The sequence below is a fragment of the Heliconius melpomene genome, chromosome 2 (genome assembly GCF_056956725.1).
Source record: "Heliconius melpomene rosina isolate 202511_hmr_F chromosome 2, ASM5695672v1, whole genome shotgun sequence".
NCBI lineage: Eukaryota > Metazoa > Arthropoda > Insecta > Lepidoptera > Nymphalidae > Heliconius > Heliconius melpomene.
Window position 1 is genome coordinate 900253 of NC_140390.1, and position 17139 is coordinate 917391.

General features: G+C 37.5%; 1 protein-coding gene across 5 annotated transcripts in view; it reads left to right on the forward strand.

Moving 5' to 3' along the window:
- The window catches only part of Usp32 (Ubiquitin specific protease 32), a 28087-nt gene extending 12415 nt beyond the window's left edge, over positions 1-15672 (forward strand). The window contains exons 5-20 of one of the 5 annotated variants that reach the window (XM_085198787.1): positions 698-978; positions 1654-1834; positions 3614-3805; positions 4177-4326; positions 4909-5060; positions 6194-6278; positions 6626-6780; positions 7134-7499; positions 7758-7883; positions 8087-8516; positions 8811-8925; positions 9279-9442; positions 9730-9965; positions 10755-11558; positions 11857-12321; positions 12950-15672. In XM_085198787.1, the coding sequence (XP_085054913.1) occupies positions 698-978; positions 1654-1834; positions 3614-3805; positions 4177-4326; positions 4909-5060; positions 6194-6278; positions 6626-6780; positions 7134-7499; positions 7758-7883; positions 8087-8516; positions 8811-8925; positions 9279-9442; positions 9730-9965; positions 10755-11558; positions 11857-12321; positions 12950-13222 (4175 nt within the window). In that variant the 3' untranslated portion in view covers positions 13223-15672. The remainder of the gene's footprint in view (positions 1-697; positions 979-1653; positions 1835-3613; positions 3806-4176; positions 4327-4908; positions 5061-6193; positions 6279-6625; positions 6781-7133; positions 7500-7757; positions 7884-8086; positions 8517-8810; positions 8926-9278; positions 9443-9729; positions 9966-10754; positions 11559-11856; positions 12322-12949) is intronic. The other 4 variants (XM_085198797.1, XM_085198799.1, XM_085198800.1 and 1 more) reach the window with 4 other exon arrangements.
- The last annotated feature ends 1467 nt before the right edge of the window (positions 15673-17139 follow it).

Below are 17139 nucleotides of genomic sequence, written 5' to 3' on the forward strand. Positions count from 1 at the left end.
TTATTCCGCATCGAAAAATATTCCGTGCTTCATTTTTCCACAGCAAGGAAATAAAAATATTTTATTCTTCCTAATGATGGTGGTGATCGAAGTCACAACCACACCGTTTCCAATAAGCCGCTGTCGCGCTGCGCTAGAATGGCCTCAATTTTATAATAATTTATTTATTTCTACGCAGACAGATAAACATTTTGTTGTTATGCCGAATAATTTAACTATTAAAACAATTACTTAACATTTTATTGAATAAAATAAAATAAACAGGCTAAGTTGACAACATGTCAACCTCACAATAATAATTTATGATAATAATGCATTTTAATTATTTAATTTATAGTCAATAATCAACATTGCGTGTTTGAGCTTTCGTGATGAGTTTGAATTCAAATCTGACTAGGGAGTTTATAATGAAAATGAAAAACAACAAGCGGGAAAAAATTTTTTTTTTTTACGATAAAGGAGGATGTGAGGAATTTACGCTTCATCACGGATAGCAGGGAAAGGCAGAGGGAACCTAGTGTTACGCTTATAATAAATACTCTGTATTTCATTTTTTACACAATATTTAATTTATTTTGTATTAATTATGGTTAATTATATTATAAATATTTTCATTTCCGCTCTCTGGAACTCGAGGCGCAGCGTTGTGTTCCGTAACTCAATACGAGGATGCGTAAAGATAAATAAATACTTACAGTCTGCTTCAAAATCTTCGACCTCGACCGCGACGGCATACTCAACAAAAAGGAGCTGGTCGACATGGTGGACATCCTCTGTACTGTTGCCAACGAAGCCATCAAGAACCAAGGCTCCCGCTCGTCCAGCCCCGACGGCGACTCCGACGGGGGTAAGGGGTTCGATCCCGAAGCAATACTGATGAACCTAAGGGATAAGTTGGTGACAGTGCAGAAGGATGGACGGAAGCCGGTGTTTCATTTGGGACCCAATAACGTCGAAGATATGGTTATATTGAGTGAGGTTAGTAATTGTTTTTTTATATTCTCCTGGTTGAGTTTTTTGTGTTTTTTCATTCATATTTAGTACATAATGCTTTAACTGTGTAATGCCCTTTTTGTAGACGTTGTTTTTAGTTATCTTAATATTTTTTATCTATGCCATATTCTGGTTGCATCATTCATAAAAATAATTGTATTTTAAATGTTTACTGTTCGATATGATAATTTAGATTTATGTATAAATATTTTTAAATTCAGTTTAGTTATATTTTCTAATTTTCTTACAAATTGTACTAATTGCTTATGATTGAACTAATTCTTAAACTATTTAATAGTTCATATTATAGTACTATTAAAAGTTTACTTAAAAATATTTTAAATATAAAAATTTGATCGAAGCGTGATCATCTCTTGTATACCTTCCAAATAGTATGGCCAATGAAGAATGTTCTAAAATTTTTATACTCTTGATCGTAATTTATTTTTGTTGTTAGCATCTCTATAGGGAGATTCGTTTCATTGTCTCTTATTAAATAATAGTTCTAAGAATTAGTATTTAATAAGAGACAATGCTAAGAAAAATCACGTTATGTTTATATTTGTATACATTTCTAAAATACTTTTATTTTCACACTTTATAAAACGTTAAAAATTGACAAAGAGTTTGATAATAAATCATCCCCCGTAATCCCCAAAGGAAAGAAACAAAACAGAAGACCCCAGCCAACCGTCCCTGGCTCTCCGCTCGGAGGAGTTCCTCATCTGGGCGGTGGAGAGCGCAGAGGGGCTCGTGGCGCCCTTCTTGGAGCTGGTCTTCGACGTATGCCACGTCGTGCTCGGCCTGAGGCCGCAGTGCAAGCACAGGGAGAGGGATATTGGTGAGTGATGATAATAGAATTTAATGTATAATTGTCTTAATAGGGTTATCACAGAGACGACACTTCGTTCTCCACGCCTCATGTATTTTATTTTTATTTTCCTAAATAAATCGATTGATACAATATTTTTTTTTACCATCACTTAATTTTTATTATCTTAATTATATTATCATGAAATTATTTTCGAATCGTATTTAGAGGTAATAAAGTTAATAAAGATCATTTAAAACACACGATGTTACAAACATTTCATCCTTCACGCTGTGTCCTACATATAGCATGGTATAATGAGAATATAATATTAGAACACTCCGTTCTCCACTTTCTGGTTTTAGACAACGTATTGAGTGGTGGAACTCTACGTCGCGTTTTGATTTATTCTTCTTTACTCCCCAGAGTAACAACCAAGAGAGTTCCAACAAAAATAATCTACTCGTTCATGTTTCTTCGCTTAGTAGTTACGTCTTATGTTTAAAACGTGTTTATATATATCAACTTAATATATCATAATCTTAGAGTCTCCTCGCTTCTGATTACGCGAAACAAACGATATTGTTGTTCAATGACATTTGTACAGTAAAGTCAAAGATATATTCAGAACAAAGATCTCAAACGCCTATCTCAAAAGTGATATCTTGATAGTGTCACCGTTCACATTACCACTGATAGTGATAACGAGGTGATATCGGAAAATGATTTGACACTAGCAAAGAAAATGTGATGTTTTCTTTGTTGTCATGCTTAGGTTTTGTCTTTTTTTAATTTGGTAGAACGCTACCTCTAAATAGATAATTATGTATGTATTTCTGTTACTGAAAATCGCATTAAAATTCGTCAATAAAATCCGTTTTCTATCAATTCAGTCATTTATTCTTTTAATATAAGTAACAATAGATTATTAATAGAGGTACAAGCGTGCGACTATAACACGACAGTCTGTGGGTTCCCACTCGAGGAAATGAAATAAGTATTCTATATTTTGATTTCTTCGCTATGGTAACGAGACAATACTCAAATTTCGATTCTTCCAGAATTTGGCGGAAAGTGGGAAATGGAATTGTCTTAATGGAAACAGAGTGGCTTAACTCTATGTTTTCAGGTTCCCTCTGCCTACCCTGGTATGATACAGCGTAAAGCTAAGAAGAAAAAGAGATTTCCGCCTAAGTGAGATTCGAACCCACTACTAAACGATCGTAGCGGCAAATATGACTACTTTATCATATAAAGTATAAAAATATGAGGCTATTTTTAGATATTGCGAGATTAGACATATTACAATTTTATGTAAATTACGTTATCTCTGCATTCAGTTCACTCCCATCAAGGTCAATGCTATATGAGAATGAGATAACGTTGTAATTAAATAATCGCTTCTTGTGTTACTCTTATATGGTACACGTGATCTGCTTTTTATTGGATTTAGTATGTTTGTTTAAATTAATTGGTCTCCGGAATTCTTGGTCAGAATTGGAAAAAAAATGTTGTCTTTTATAGTTTATTTAAAAGAAGAGCTTTAGGTCTTTGTCTCTATTTTAATATTTGTTTTAAATATATATTTAAAAACAAATTCTCTATCTTTTTGATGCTTCTTAGTTATTTTTTTTTTAGTATTTTTCAAACATGAAAAACTACAGTCAAAAACTACGGTCTCTGCATAGCTCTTCCGCCTCATCCACTGTCATTAATTATTAACTCTCCCATACATGCTCGCCAGGGATCCTTATCCAATTTATGTGACCTTACTCCAGTATCATCAATAGTGTGTTTACTCTCCGACAGTGCTGGGCTGGGTGCGGCGCGAGACATGCCGCGGGCTGGCGGTAGGGCAGTTCTGGTACCTGGTCTCCGCGCACTGGTGGAGCGCCTGGCTGCTGCACGCCTCTGCGCCGCCGCACTGCTGCTGCCGCCCTCGAACCCACCCCCACGACGACCTGCTGCTCGGCGACGACAGCTTCACCACCAACTCGACCGGTGAGACATGCATATTGTACTTAATGAGACACTGACATCTGGACACTAGAGAAATAGCCAGACACGAGACACAAACATTGTAATTTCTATGAACTAATGTTGGTGTATAAGAATATATCATAGAAGAAAACGCATATGAGACTTGTTGATAATATTATTATGTGATTATTTTTTTCCTTACTAATACTATTAGTGAGTTTGATTAGATATTGATACTGATTTTTTTGGTAGAATATTTGACACGACAGTTTGACACACATTGCACTAATCAATTCTAAACTTCTACTATTTTTTAGATTTTCGAAATTATTCACATATAAACACGTCCCCCTTCAACACTAAATTAGTAAACATTTTTTTTTTAATCACAGAATCAATGGGATCACTACTGTGGCGTGCTGAGAGTGTGTCACTAGGCAGCGCCGGTGGTAGCAGTGGTGTGGGCTCCACTCGACGTACTGGCGCTCCATATCCCGGACCTGTAGACAACTCGCGACTAGTAGCTCTGGGGGGTGCAAATGGTAAAAAAAATATAGTTTTTTTTTTATTTAAATTATTGTTAATAAATAATGTATGTCTATGTATTTGGGAAAAATTTAAGAATAAAAATGTTTGAAATTAATATTAATTTAATTTCATTAAGAGTAGTTACTATTGTATTTAATTAAAAAAATGTAATTCTTATGTTAAAACAAAAGCAATTTTTGAGTGTATAATATCTTGCCAGATAGGGGTTTCGACTTGTTCATAAAATGATTTAAAAATTTCATGCAAAACTTTATTTGAATGAAAACAAATTTAGAATTTAGAAATGTCTTTCGACTCTGCCTTTAAAAATGGTTTTAATTTCACGTAACTTCACATTGAATCGCTTATCCCTCAAAGAAAGTAAAGGGAACTTGGGAACCTAGTGCTAAGACTGTCCATTCCCTATTAAGACATTTCTGTTTTCCACTTTTCGTCTTGAGGCACTTTGTGTGGACTGACAAAGCTCAAAGCCGCGCATTGCCTCGTTAATAGTTTTAGGTAATACTCCCCTAAGTGGGAGTCAAACTCACAATCTATCGCGCTTACAGTCGCACGCATGCTAAATTTGAATACAGGAGGAACAGCAGTGCGCACGCTGACGGGCGAGGGTGGTCATCTTCGGCGTGATGTGACGCTGGCGCAGCACCGCGACTTCGAACTGCTACCTGACGCGCTTTGGCGAGCGCTCGCCCTCTGGTACGGCGCGCCCGCACCCCTGCCGCGACAGGTACTAACTTGCTGTGGGTGGTTGCGCAGAGCTCTGAAGTTAGATTATGTTATATAGTGCATATGGTATATTTATTGTTGTATGCTGCATATGGTAGACAGAGCGAGCTTAGTGTTAAGATGCTCAAAGTAGGAAGCTCACGTTTCGTTTCGTTCATTCTAGAGGCATTGCGTGTTGAATGGCGAAAATGAACGTCACGCTTTACTTTATGTCACGACACCAAAGCGAATGAAAATATTTAATATTTAATTTTCTCAAGTGGAAATCGAACTTACAATCTGTCGTGTCTACAGCCACGCGGTTCTGTCCCTACGCTAAGACTGGCTATATTAAGTTTTCAATTTATTCAAGTCTATTATTTTAAAAAATATATATTTCTGCACTCCTTAATTATATAACGTTTAAGTATGTCACATTTTATTATTTTCTGTTCTACACGCATAGTTTTTGTGAAAACAATTCCCTTTTTTTACATCATTAATATATAAATTTAAAATTCAAAATATTCTTTATTCAAATAAACTTTATAAGCACTTTTGAATCGTCGAATGTACATGTCAACAAAAAGCTACCACCGGTTCGGAAGGCAGTTCTGCTGAGAAGAGCCGGCAAGAAACTCAACAGTTGCTCTTTTTAAAGTCAATGGTATATTTTACTATTACATTAGTTGGCAGCTGTCCTGCCCGACATTCAATAGACATTAATTCCATACATGCTTATCCTCTAAATATTCTTGAACAGTGTAATAAGCTTTACTTGTTAGAATTTTTTTTACAGATATTTTAAATTTTGGAAGTGGCAAATCTAGAATACACTGCGGAATTTTATTATATACACGTATACTCAGACCCATAAAGGATTTATTAACTTTTTGGAGGCGAAAACTTGGTGTAACAAGCTTATCTTTATTTCTCGTTTCTATCGTATGACTGTTGCTATTTTTTCTATGACAATGTATATTTTGTCGGACAAAGAGAATATTATAGTATAGAAATTGGGAAGCAACTGTAATAATACCTGCATCTTTGAAAACATCTCGCAGAGAATCTCGAGCTCTTAGATTATAAATATATCTTACGGCTCTTTTATAACTAAGTAATATAGAAAATAATTATATGTTTTGTGTCAAACAGGTTATAAGACCACCGAACTCGGATGTGGAACTCGAGTTATATCCTTTACAATTGAAAATTCTACGTCACGTGCCCAATACTCAGCGTAAGTGTTTTATTAATAATTTAAGAATATACATTAGATTGATTATGCTAATTTGTTAAAATAGTATATAAATAAATAATGTAATATTTGAAGGTGACGCTAAAAATAATAGGCTTAAACCGTTAAATAAAATATTATTTAAAAATTTCGTGACATTAGTGAAGCTTCTAATTTTTTCGAAAGTATTGTCTCTCAATCAAATCTTATGTGTCTCATATCACGCATATACATACATAATACGTGGCTGGTAGTCCAAATAATACCAACACATACTGTATAATTAAGGGCTGAATAATCGAATCTATAATACATGAAATAATAAAAGAAGCTATATTTTATGCTCACAGGTATAACCACCACATTCAGCTCGCTGGGCGCGGCGGGCGCGGGCGCGGGCGCGGTGGCGGCGGGCGCGGGGGGCGGCGCGTTGTACGCTCCCGCGCCGCCCGAGCGGCAGTTGGCCTACACGGCCGCCTTCTCGCGGCTTGCTACTGTTAAACAGGTAGTGCATCCTATACTTTATTCAAATATGGCGCCTCCTTCTTACAATGCGCTTGCGTTAAGGTGTTAAATAAGGAATTTGTAACTGTCTCATAGAAAAGGATTTTAATATTTTTTAATCTGTGATTTTTGTTTAAAATGATCAAAGTATCATTATCAATACCAATAGACCAAAATGTTATAAAATTCTAGCTATTCCTTGCTAGTACGTTGGTTTGTTAGTAGGTATCTAATTTATGTATAGAATTTATGGCAAATTAATTTTGATATTAACAAAATTAGTAATTTGTGTTTTTTAAATACATATAATATAATTTAAGAAATAATAATAACCAATACATAATTATAATACAGGTGACAGAATTCCTCTGCAACGCACTAGGACTGACGCGAGAAGACGTCCGCCTGTGGGCGCTGGGCGGCGCCGTCATAGGCGGGGACGGGACCAACAGTGGAGCACTACTCCTAGACGACGAGCGCCCCACCCTCGCAGCCCTACACCTCGACGAACGTACTAAACTGTTACTAGAAGTCCGAAACCCTGATCTGACATGGCCCGAGGAAATAGGAGCCCTAGGAGGGGCACTGGGGAGTGGTGGTTCTGGAGCGGCGTCCCGCTGGGCAGAACGCCGTGAAACATTGACAGCGCCGCAATTGCCCGGTGCCACTGGCTTGCATAATCTTGGGAATACGTGTTATATGAACGCTGCGTTGCAGAGTGTGAGTACTACATTTTTGTTGGTTTCACACTATTCTGAATAGAACAGTGTAAGCAAAGGGGATTGAGACGACTATGATCGTAAATCAAGGCCACAATTTTTTTAGTTAAAAAATATTTATTTCCTCCGAGTGGAAAACAAACTAATAAGTGTCGCGTAAAAAATATTTTGTTCTATTTTAATTAGAAATAAAAAATTTTTAGACATTAAAAAATATTTAATGATATTTTTTTATATTAACTTCTTTGATGTGTTGCAGGTATGGAATACGGGTCCATTGGCACAATATTTTAATTCCGGCATGCATTTGTATGAAGTGAACGCAAGTAATCCGCTAGGGACAAAGGGGGCGCTCGCGATGCGCTTTGGAGAACTATGCAAAGAGGTATGTTTCTACATTAAGTAATTGATACATTCAATATTTAAAAAAGACCATATATGTAGGGACACATAGTAGCTGATCCAGTATGTTAGTCTAAGTCCACCGCCGGTTAGCTCAGTCGGTATTGTATGCTTGTATTAGGTAGTCGTTTAATTTAATAAATACCTAATAATATTAATATCCACAAAATAAAAATTTGTTTACAGGTATGGACTAGCGGTGCGCGTTCAGTAGCGCCGCTGCGAGTACGCTGGTGCGTGACGCGACATGCGCGCGCGCTCGCCGGCGGCGGGCAGCACGACGCGCAGGAGCTGCTGGCTTGGCTGCTGGACGCGCTGCACGAGGACCTGAACCGGGCCGCCCCGGGCCGCCCCACGCCTCCCTCGCCGCCGCTTCCCGCGTTGCCCTCGCCGCCTCCGCCCACCCCCGCACGCCGCCCCGACCGCGAGCTGGCGGCGGAGGCATGGGCGGCGCACGCGGCGCGCAACGACTCCATCCTGACGGAGCTGTTCTACGGCCAGCTCAAGTCGAAGGTGCGCTGCAGCGCGTGCGGGCGCGAGTCCGTACGCTTCGACACCTTCAATATGCTGAGCCTGCCCCTGCCCATGGAGAGCTATGTGCGGTACACCGTTAATGGTGAGTCCCATCTATTCTTATATTATTGATCTGTTTCAACATTTACAACAAAATAAAACAACACTGAGTGTTTTGAGTATAATGCTATTTTTAATATTGTATAATTCTACCAGTTCCTTAAATATACACATCAATTTTACAGTACAGTCGATTGGTCTTGTTCTCTTAAATAATAATTAAGAATAATCTTCCCGAATTAATAGTAATCAAAGTAAGAACATCTTCGAATCAGCGCTTCCATCTACTGCTAACTTCCGGGCATCCCGATTCACACTGCATAACTATACTTTACAGTGATCCTTCAGGATGGCTCAGTGCCAGTGAAGTACGGCGTGCGAGTCAACTCCGAGGGGACGTACTTAGATCTGAAAAAGAACCTATCCGAGTTGTGTGGACTGGCGCCGGAATCGTAAGTGTTTCATGTTAAACAATTAGAAAAAAAACTTATGGTCCACTTCCTGTATAATGTTTAACCATTGACTTAATGCTAATAACTAGCAAATTTAAATTTTAAAAATCCCCAGATGTTGTTTATATGATGGCGGTGCACGGCGGTGCCCACGAACACGCGAGGCGACTTGCGGTCATATAAAGAATAACATTGATTCATTACGATGGGTATCGAACCCATAATATGTCGCGTCTGGCTTCAAAAGATTTATAATAATTTAACAATATTAACATTTCTTAATTCCAATTATAAAAAAATATAATTGTACAATTTTTTTTAATTTCTTTACGTATTGTCGTTTGTTTATACAGGATGGTATTAGTAGTGGTAACTGATTCTCTGATAGCGCGGTGGTTGTCGGACGGCGACAAGGTGAGCGGCGCCGCCACCGATCTGCACGCCTACGAGCTGCCGCGACCCGGACTCGAGGAAGACGACAGCGAGGACAGCGGCGGCAGCGGGGACGATGTCAGGGGTGGGGACCTTGCATATAAATATGTATTTATTTAGTATTTATTTATAAATGAAAAGATTTTTGAACCCAGAGTGAGTGATGAGCAAGATAAGGAGGTAGAGCGCAGTGTTTGGCTTTCATTTCACAATGCATACTTCGGAAGAGATAAAGGGGGAAGTGAAAAAAAATTATAACTTTATGGCAAGACTAGGCTACTTTAACATATACATAACTTAAAAAAATGTCAGAATAAAAGCTTTTTTTTGCAAAAATATTTTTTTACTTATAAAGTAATGTATGTATTTCAGTGCGGTACGATCTAACACTTTCGACAGAAGGCACGGCGGACCTCGAGGAGACTGACTCGGGCGTAACGGAAGGCTCGGCCGACGGGCTGGCCAGTGACGCGGAGGGGGACCTTGACTGTGAGGCGGCGGGCGGCAGGGGCGCAGTTGCGGGTGGCGAGGGTGGCGCGGGGGCGGCGCGTGGCTCGGTGAGTGTGGCCCGCTCCTCGCTCTGCATGCCGGCACTCTTCTGCTTCAAGGTTAGCTGATCCCCCCCCCCCTTCCCCCCACACGCGCACACACACGCACGCACGCACACATACAGATACGTAAATTATGACATTATTATTTTGTGATTGGGAAAAGTAAATACCAAAGCAGGAAAAACTTCTTGTAAATTCGATTGATCAAATCAACTATATTAAAAGTAAAGCCCAACACTCTCTTAAAAACACATATTCGTGTATAGACAGACATACATTTGATTTTGTTATAACTGTAATAACTAAATTTTGTTAAGATTTTTTGAAGGATTTACAAAAACCCTTTTATCCCTTTGTGGATATAATCATAACAGTTATGAATTTTAAATAATTCCAACTCGAGGTACAAAATGTATACTATTCATTTTTTTTGATTGATTAGCGTAGTGGATTAGGATTTTTTAGTGTTAGTAGTTTTTGTTGCTGTATTGGGCTAGTTGTGTGTACACTGTATATGTTGGTAATTTTGGCAATAATTTTTGGTTTTTGTGTAATAATGCTTTTTTAAAGTTTAAAGTAAATAGGTTATTGGTGTGATGTTGACTATCTGTACATATTTTGTAAATTTGTATATACATATTCGAATTTTAGTTAATTTAATGCAATGTTGTTCTGTAGATGTATATTTTGTAATTATTTTCATATTAATGTCTTCGTATATATTAATTAAATATTTATAAAGTATAATATTGTACATATAATGTTATAGAAAGACACAATATGTATAATATAAAACACTCTAAATTTTGCCAATACTGAACCATGTCGCTATATGATTCCAAACAGCAACAACGCCCGATATTGCAGCGCTCGCGCTCCGAGATGCTGATGCCGCCACCGTCCCCCTCTCCTGCGCGCCCCCCCGCCGCGCTCGCTTCCTGTCCCGGCCGCATGGACCGACTCGGGGCCGCGCCTCTGCCCCTGCCCGAGCACGATTACTTCGTGGCCGTGCACCGAAAGCAGGTGGGCGGCGATGCCTACTTCGTGCCGTGGCAACGCGCGCGCGCCGCGCTCTTTGGCGAGCCGCTGCTGGTGGGCGCCCCGCGCGGCGCGACCGGCCGGCGTCTCTACGCCGCCGCTTGGCGCCAGCTCGCGCGCCTTCTGTCGCCCGCCGCCGCCACGCCCGCCAACCACGCGCGCGACTGCGACGACAGCCTCGCCTACTCCTTCCCCTTCACGCTGCGCCTAGTAGCGGCGCCAGGCGCGCGCTGGTGCGCGCTGTGCGCCTGGCCCGCGCTGTGCCGCGGCTGCGCGCTGCCGGCCGACGACACGCCGCTGCTGGGCGGCGCAACTCGCGCGTCTGGTGGCGTGCTACGGCAGCTCCGGGCAGCGCGCGGCGCGCTTCTGGCCATTGACTGGGAGCCGCCGGCGCTGCACCTACGTTACCAGTGGGCGAGGGCGCGCGCGCGCACGGAGCACGGCTCGGTGGGCGCCAGCGCGGCGGCGGCGGCACGTCCCGTGGACCTGGCCAGCTGCCTGCGCGCCTTTACGCAGGAGGAGCGCCTGGAGCAGCGCTACCGGTGCGCCGCCTGCAAGGGCGCGCAGCCCGCCACCAAGAAGCTGCAGATATGGCGGTTGCCGCCCGTACTGGTAACTACTTTTAATGTGTTGTACAGAACTACAATTTAAAATCCAGATAGACACCAAATTATTATTTAAAATGAGAATGAAGCTGAAAACCTATCAGCGAAGTCTAATGATTTTTCCATGATTTTTCATGGAACTCACTTTTTTATTGTTTTAATTGTTATTTGTATTTTTATATGTAAAATATTTGTATACATATGCATATGTATAACTAAGTTACAAAATATGAAATCTTTTTCCAAAAATAAATCTCAATTGCAAACATTTATAATTTGTTAACAACTTAAATTATAATTTCCAGGTAATCCATCTAAAACGTTTCCAATATGTGAACAACAAATGGATCAAATCACACAAAGTAGTTAACTTCCCCTACGAAGACTTTGATCCCACACCATACCTAGCCTCTGTCCCACAAGAGACCATCCTCCTTCACAAAGAAATAAAAGCAACAAGACGAAAATCCACCATGTTTATAGACGTGGACACTACCATCTCTGAGAACGAGTCTGATCACGACGATCAAGATGACCATGGTGATGACGATGACATCCATGAGACCACAGATTCCATAGAAGCCAATGAAAGGAGGAAAAGTAGAGAAAGAGCCAGACGAGAGTCGGGGGTGAAAGAAAGACAGCGGCTGGAGTCCACCAGCCTCACGCATACGCCGGTGACCGATGATAACCTTGTGGATTATCATCAGCATCATTTAGTGGCAGATGAAGATCCGTTTGATTTGAAATACAATTTGTATGCAGTTGTGGTGAGTTATATTGCTATATTTTAACTGTGTTCAATTGTTTTATTTTTTTCAATAAAAACAAATTCCCGAGATGTAATCTTCGCGAATATAATTGAATGACGTTGCATCCGCGCCACGCCGCGAGGCCCTATTAATAAGATTTTGTAGTAAGTTATTGGAAGAGATGTCTGCACTATTTACAAACTGATGTTCTTATTGTATTCAAATTGTTGTCTTCATTACCTCATAGTGTCCGAGAGAAATGACGTCACAGTGTAATATAAATTTACCACCATCATTTTAAATATTCTTTAATATACAACAATTTAATATAATGAGTTAAATAAATCATATAGCAAATATATGGACCGTTTATTTTGAGAGTGGTGTAAGTCCATTTTCTTTTGTTTCGAGAAAATTAAAGGTTAGTATGTCGATGATTATGCAATTTAATTTACCGACCGATTTTAAGTTGTTCAAAGCATGGGTTTTTGTGAGAAATTAAACACGGACTAGTTATATATAAAAAAATGACATTAAATTAAGCATGAATTACGTGATAGCTCATTTTTCTCAAAAATGGACTTACACCACTTTCAAAATAAACGGTCCATATATTACTACATTCAATTACGTTTGTATCCAACAGTCCCACACGGGCCAGCTGAGCGGCGGGCACTACGTGGCCTACACGCGGCACCCTTCGGGCGCGTGGCTCTGCTACAACGATAGCTCGTGCCGCGCGCTGCCGCCGCCCGCACCGCCCGCGCTTGACGCCGCTGCCGCCTACCTGCTGTTCTACGAAAGGCGTGGCCTGCGCGACGCCGCCTACCTGCCTCGCCCGCCCCCAAACGTCGCTCGCCGGCCCCCGCCCGCCCTCGACGAGGACGACGACCTCAGGAAGATGTGCTCGGTGGTGTAGTGGTGCTAAACATAAGGCAAAAGTTTGACAAGTTTAAGGAAGTTCACACATAGTGGTTGTGCCAACAATGACTGTACCGCTGCCCATACAAATTATCATTTGAGGACGATATGTGGGGTTCTGGTAGTAGAGGTGAGGGTAGGTGTGTGCGCTGCTACATTAATAATGGCGCCCAACAGCCTCCGACTGCCTTAGAGAAGAAAGATTTGAGGAACATCTGTGCGCTCAGAATTATAATTTCTGGAAAATATATGTGCTTTTAACTTAGTGTTGTGTTGATAGGAAAAAAACACAGTTATTGATTATTCATCTGTTATGTGATTTAATTTGATATTGTTAATAATAGATTTAAAATATTTTATTACCTGTATTCTTAAGCGTTTTGTGAAATTGAGAAAATTGAATTATTTCTTTCTCAAACTGTTGCTTTAAGCTTTTAAGTGCCGGAACATCTTATGTTGCCTAACTAACATAGAGTAACATATTGATTTTATATGTGAAAGTTACTTAAACATGAATTTGTGTCTATAATCCTTGTCACAACTAATACAGCAAAAATATTAAAATGAGATATTTATTAATGTATAGAAAAATTATAAATGCATTTTGTATCAAATTAAAATAGCATGGCAAGAGCTAGACAGACTAGATGCTAGAAACTGCTTTAAAAATATTGAATTAATAAACAACATATTTTAAATAATACATTACTTTAGCTGTTAATTGGAGACTGATGTAAAGACGAAAGGTGTGATTATATCGATATTGTAAATTAATTATTATGTATAATATGTTTAAAATAAAATTTAGATTGTAATTCCTGCTAAAGTTCTATCTAAATATGTTTATTTATTATCGTTATATAAAACAAACAGCAAAGTCGGTTAAAATTTTTTTCTTTATATACTTGCTATTTTATTTTAGCTGATATATAAATATTACATCTGTGCTTTCAGTGGAAAAGGCTACATACAGAACCTTTCTTTTAATTTCACAAAATTAATTTCCATATATATTTGGACACAATAAAACAAAATGTATATTTTAAAAGTTATTTTTTTATTAAATAATTAATTAATATTTCGAAACAAAGTCATTTTAAATGTTATGTTGTAAAATATATATTTATTTTCTAAGAAAAATGTGATTATGTTTGAACTTCACAATATTATCATTGCACTCATAGTTATTTCAATAGTATATAAATATAGAACAAATGTAACATAAACTTATTTAGTTACAATTTGTATTTTTAAATATATTTATATTCAAAAATAATAAATCATTAAATAATAAGAAAACAAATTAAACCAACAACGATTGAAATGCAAAACAAAGGCTATAATTACAATATAATTTTCTTGGATTTAATATTCTGTGTTATCTATGTATCAACTTTAGTTTGCTTTCTTTATTACGAAATGTAGAAAAATGTGAAATTTTAATTGTAATACATAGAAGGCTGTTTTATCAGCTTCAAGCTGAAACCCGCTTACAGCAGGGTAGGAATAGAGAAACTAGTGTTAAGACACTCTGTTGCCTACTTTCGGAGGACTTTTCGAGACACTGCGTGTGTTATATCTAGGTACCAGAGCCAAGAAATTATAATATTAGTAAGTAACAATCCATTCCCCCAAGTGGGAAGCGAAACTTATCACCGAGTTTTCGAAGCATGAGCATTGAGCATCGGAACTCAACGCCGCTCTTTTGTCTTGAAAAGCCAGAGTAAAGAAATAAATATATTTATAAATAAAAATCCATTCCACCGAGTGGGAATCGAACATACATCCATCGCGTTATAGTCATACGCTCATGGGCAATGTTTTTTATTAAAAAGACAATTTGCTTAACAATTTCGTTTTATATTTAAATGGGTGATTTATTTAATATAATAAAGCAATTATAATTGAACCTAGTTAGTTTGATGTTATGAGTTGTAATATATAGATTATTAATTATTTATAATAATATATACATAATTATTGTATGGAATATAAAATAATGAAAATAGTTTTGAAGCCATAAGTGCCATCGGGGTTTTATTTTATGTTTGTTTTAAACTATTTTAAATTGATCCTGGCATAAATTGTGATTTAGATATGTTTTAAGTATGTAATTTATATCCACAGAGTTGAGGGTCCACCGTAATAGTAAACAAAAATGTGAAAATTTTATATTTAAAAAGCATTTTAATTATTATTTTAATTGATTAATTATGTATGTTATAATTTTAAAAAGTGATATATGATGTTACAATATACAAAAAATATGTTTTGTTTTTTTTTTAATATAATAGTATAATATCCAAAAGTTTTTCTTCAAACAGCCTATTATTATGTACAAAGCTTAAATTTGTTTATTCGCTTACAATAAATAATGATAAGTGTATTGTTAAATATATAAAATATTTTAGTTATTATCCCTGTGCAATAAATCTGAATATTTTATATGGATTTCTTTTTTTTTATTTCTGTTATATCCGTTTTGCTGCCGTATAACGGCGTCGGCACCAACAGTGCATTCATCAACTCAATATCAATGTTGCTAAGGCACCGTTAACCCTATTTCTGGTTTTAGCCTTTCGACATCCTTTTCGTATCTTCCATTTCTAGTTGCAATTTTTCTCAACTTAACATAGAAAACAAGGTAAATAGAAAGAGGAAAAAATGAGAATGATCATGTTAGATATGCAGAGTTTGGCGCTCCGTTCTCTTTGGCTACTCTGCTACAGATACGGCTTTAAGCTTCATTGTTATTTTTCCCGTTTTAAAAAATAATAATGTAATCAAGAACCTGCTTCACGCTGTATCAGGTTAAGACACTCCGTTCCCCATTTTCCTCCGAATTCTAGAGGTATTGCGTATTGAGTGGCAGAACTCAACGCCCCTCTCTGTCTCGACAAAAAGCCCACACTTCATGGTCCACTTGACCCCCTTTTTCCTATGCTTGTGGATACAATGCTTGTACGATCCATGCTAATACCGAATATCGATACAAAATACCTGGATTGAACATCCCTAAAATTAAGTGACACCGCCAGTAAAAAGATATAAGTTGTAACAAACGTATAAAATTTCGACGTAGCTCGATAAGAACGTATGGCTTAGTTGGTCAGAGTGCTTGGACGGTTTCCAAAGAGGCGCGGGTTCTAATTCCGCTACATTAAAATTTTTATACGTTTTCTTAATAAGTACGTTAGTTATGGTTTTTTTTTTCAGGACAGCAGTGTAGCTGCAGGTTCAATACCCTTTTCGGGCAACGTCCATATGTTAAGAATATTATCATTTCAATAATCTGGTAGAGCAAAGCGCTGCATTGGGTTCTCAAATCAAATTTTCAATTTATCTTAAAAATCGATATAAATATTTTTCTTAGCTATGACACTATTGTTAATCTGTAGTCGCTAATTTATCTATGATTAAAACGTTCGAATTATAAATATATCATAGTAATATTACGTTATTTCAGACAGAAAGAATACAAATACAATAGTTAAAAGCATAGATTAATACTAAAACATAAGCATAAAAAATATATCGTTTAATTTATTTTTAAAAGTTGCACAAATTATTTAAATGATGAGCGACAAAATAAAAACAACTAAAATTTACTTATTAACAATTCCCTTAAAATGTTGAACGTACATAATATATTTAATTTATTTAAATTGACATACGTATTTCATTGAATACATATTCAACATTATATTATGAATAACAAGGACGAATGATAAATGTTTTTTTATATTTCATTTCATTCTAATATTTTTACGCATATACCATAAAATATTTTATTTTTCGACAACGAATAGTCACAAACAACATAATTATATACGATTCTTTATTAATTATAAATAAATTTTCTTTCAATTTTTTAAAAGACAATAAATATTTTTTTCTCGGCGGATGTTTGACTGT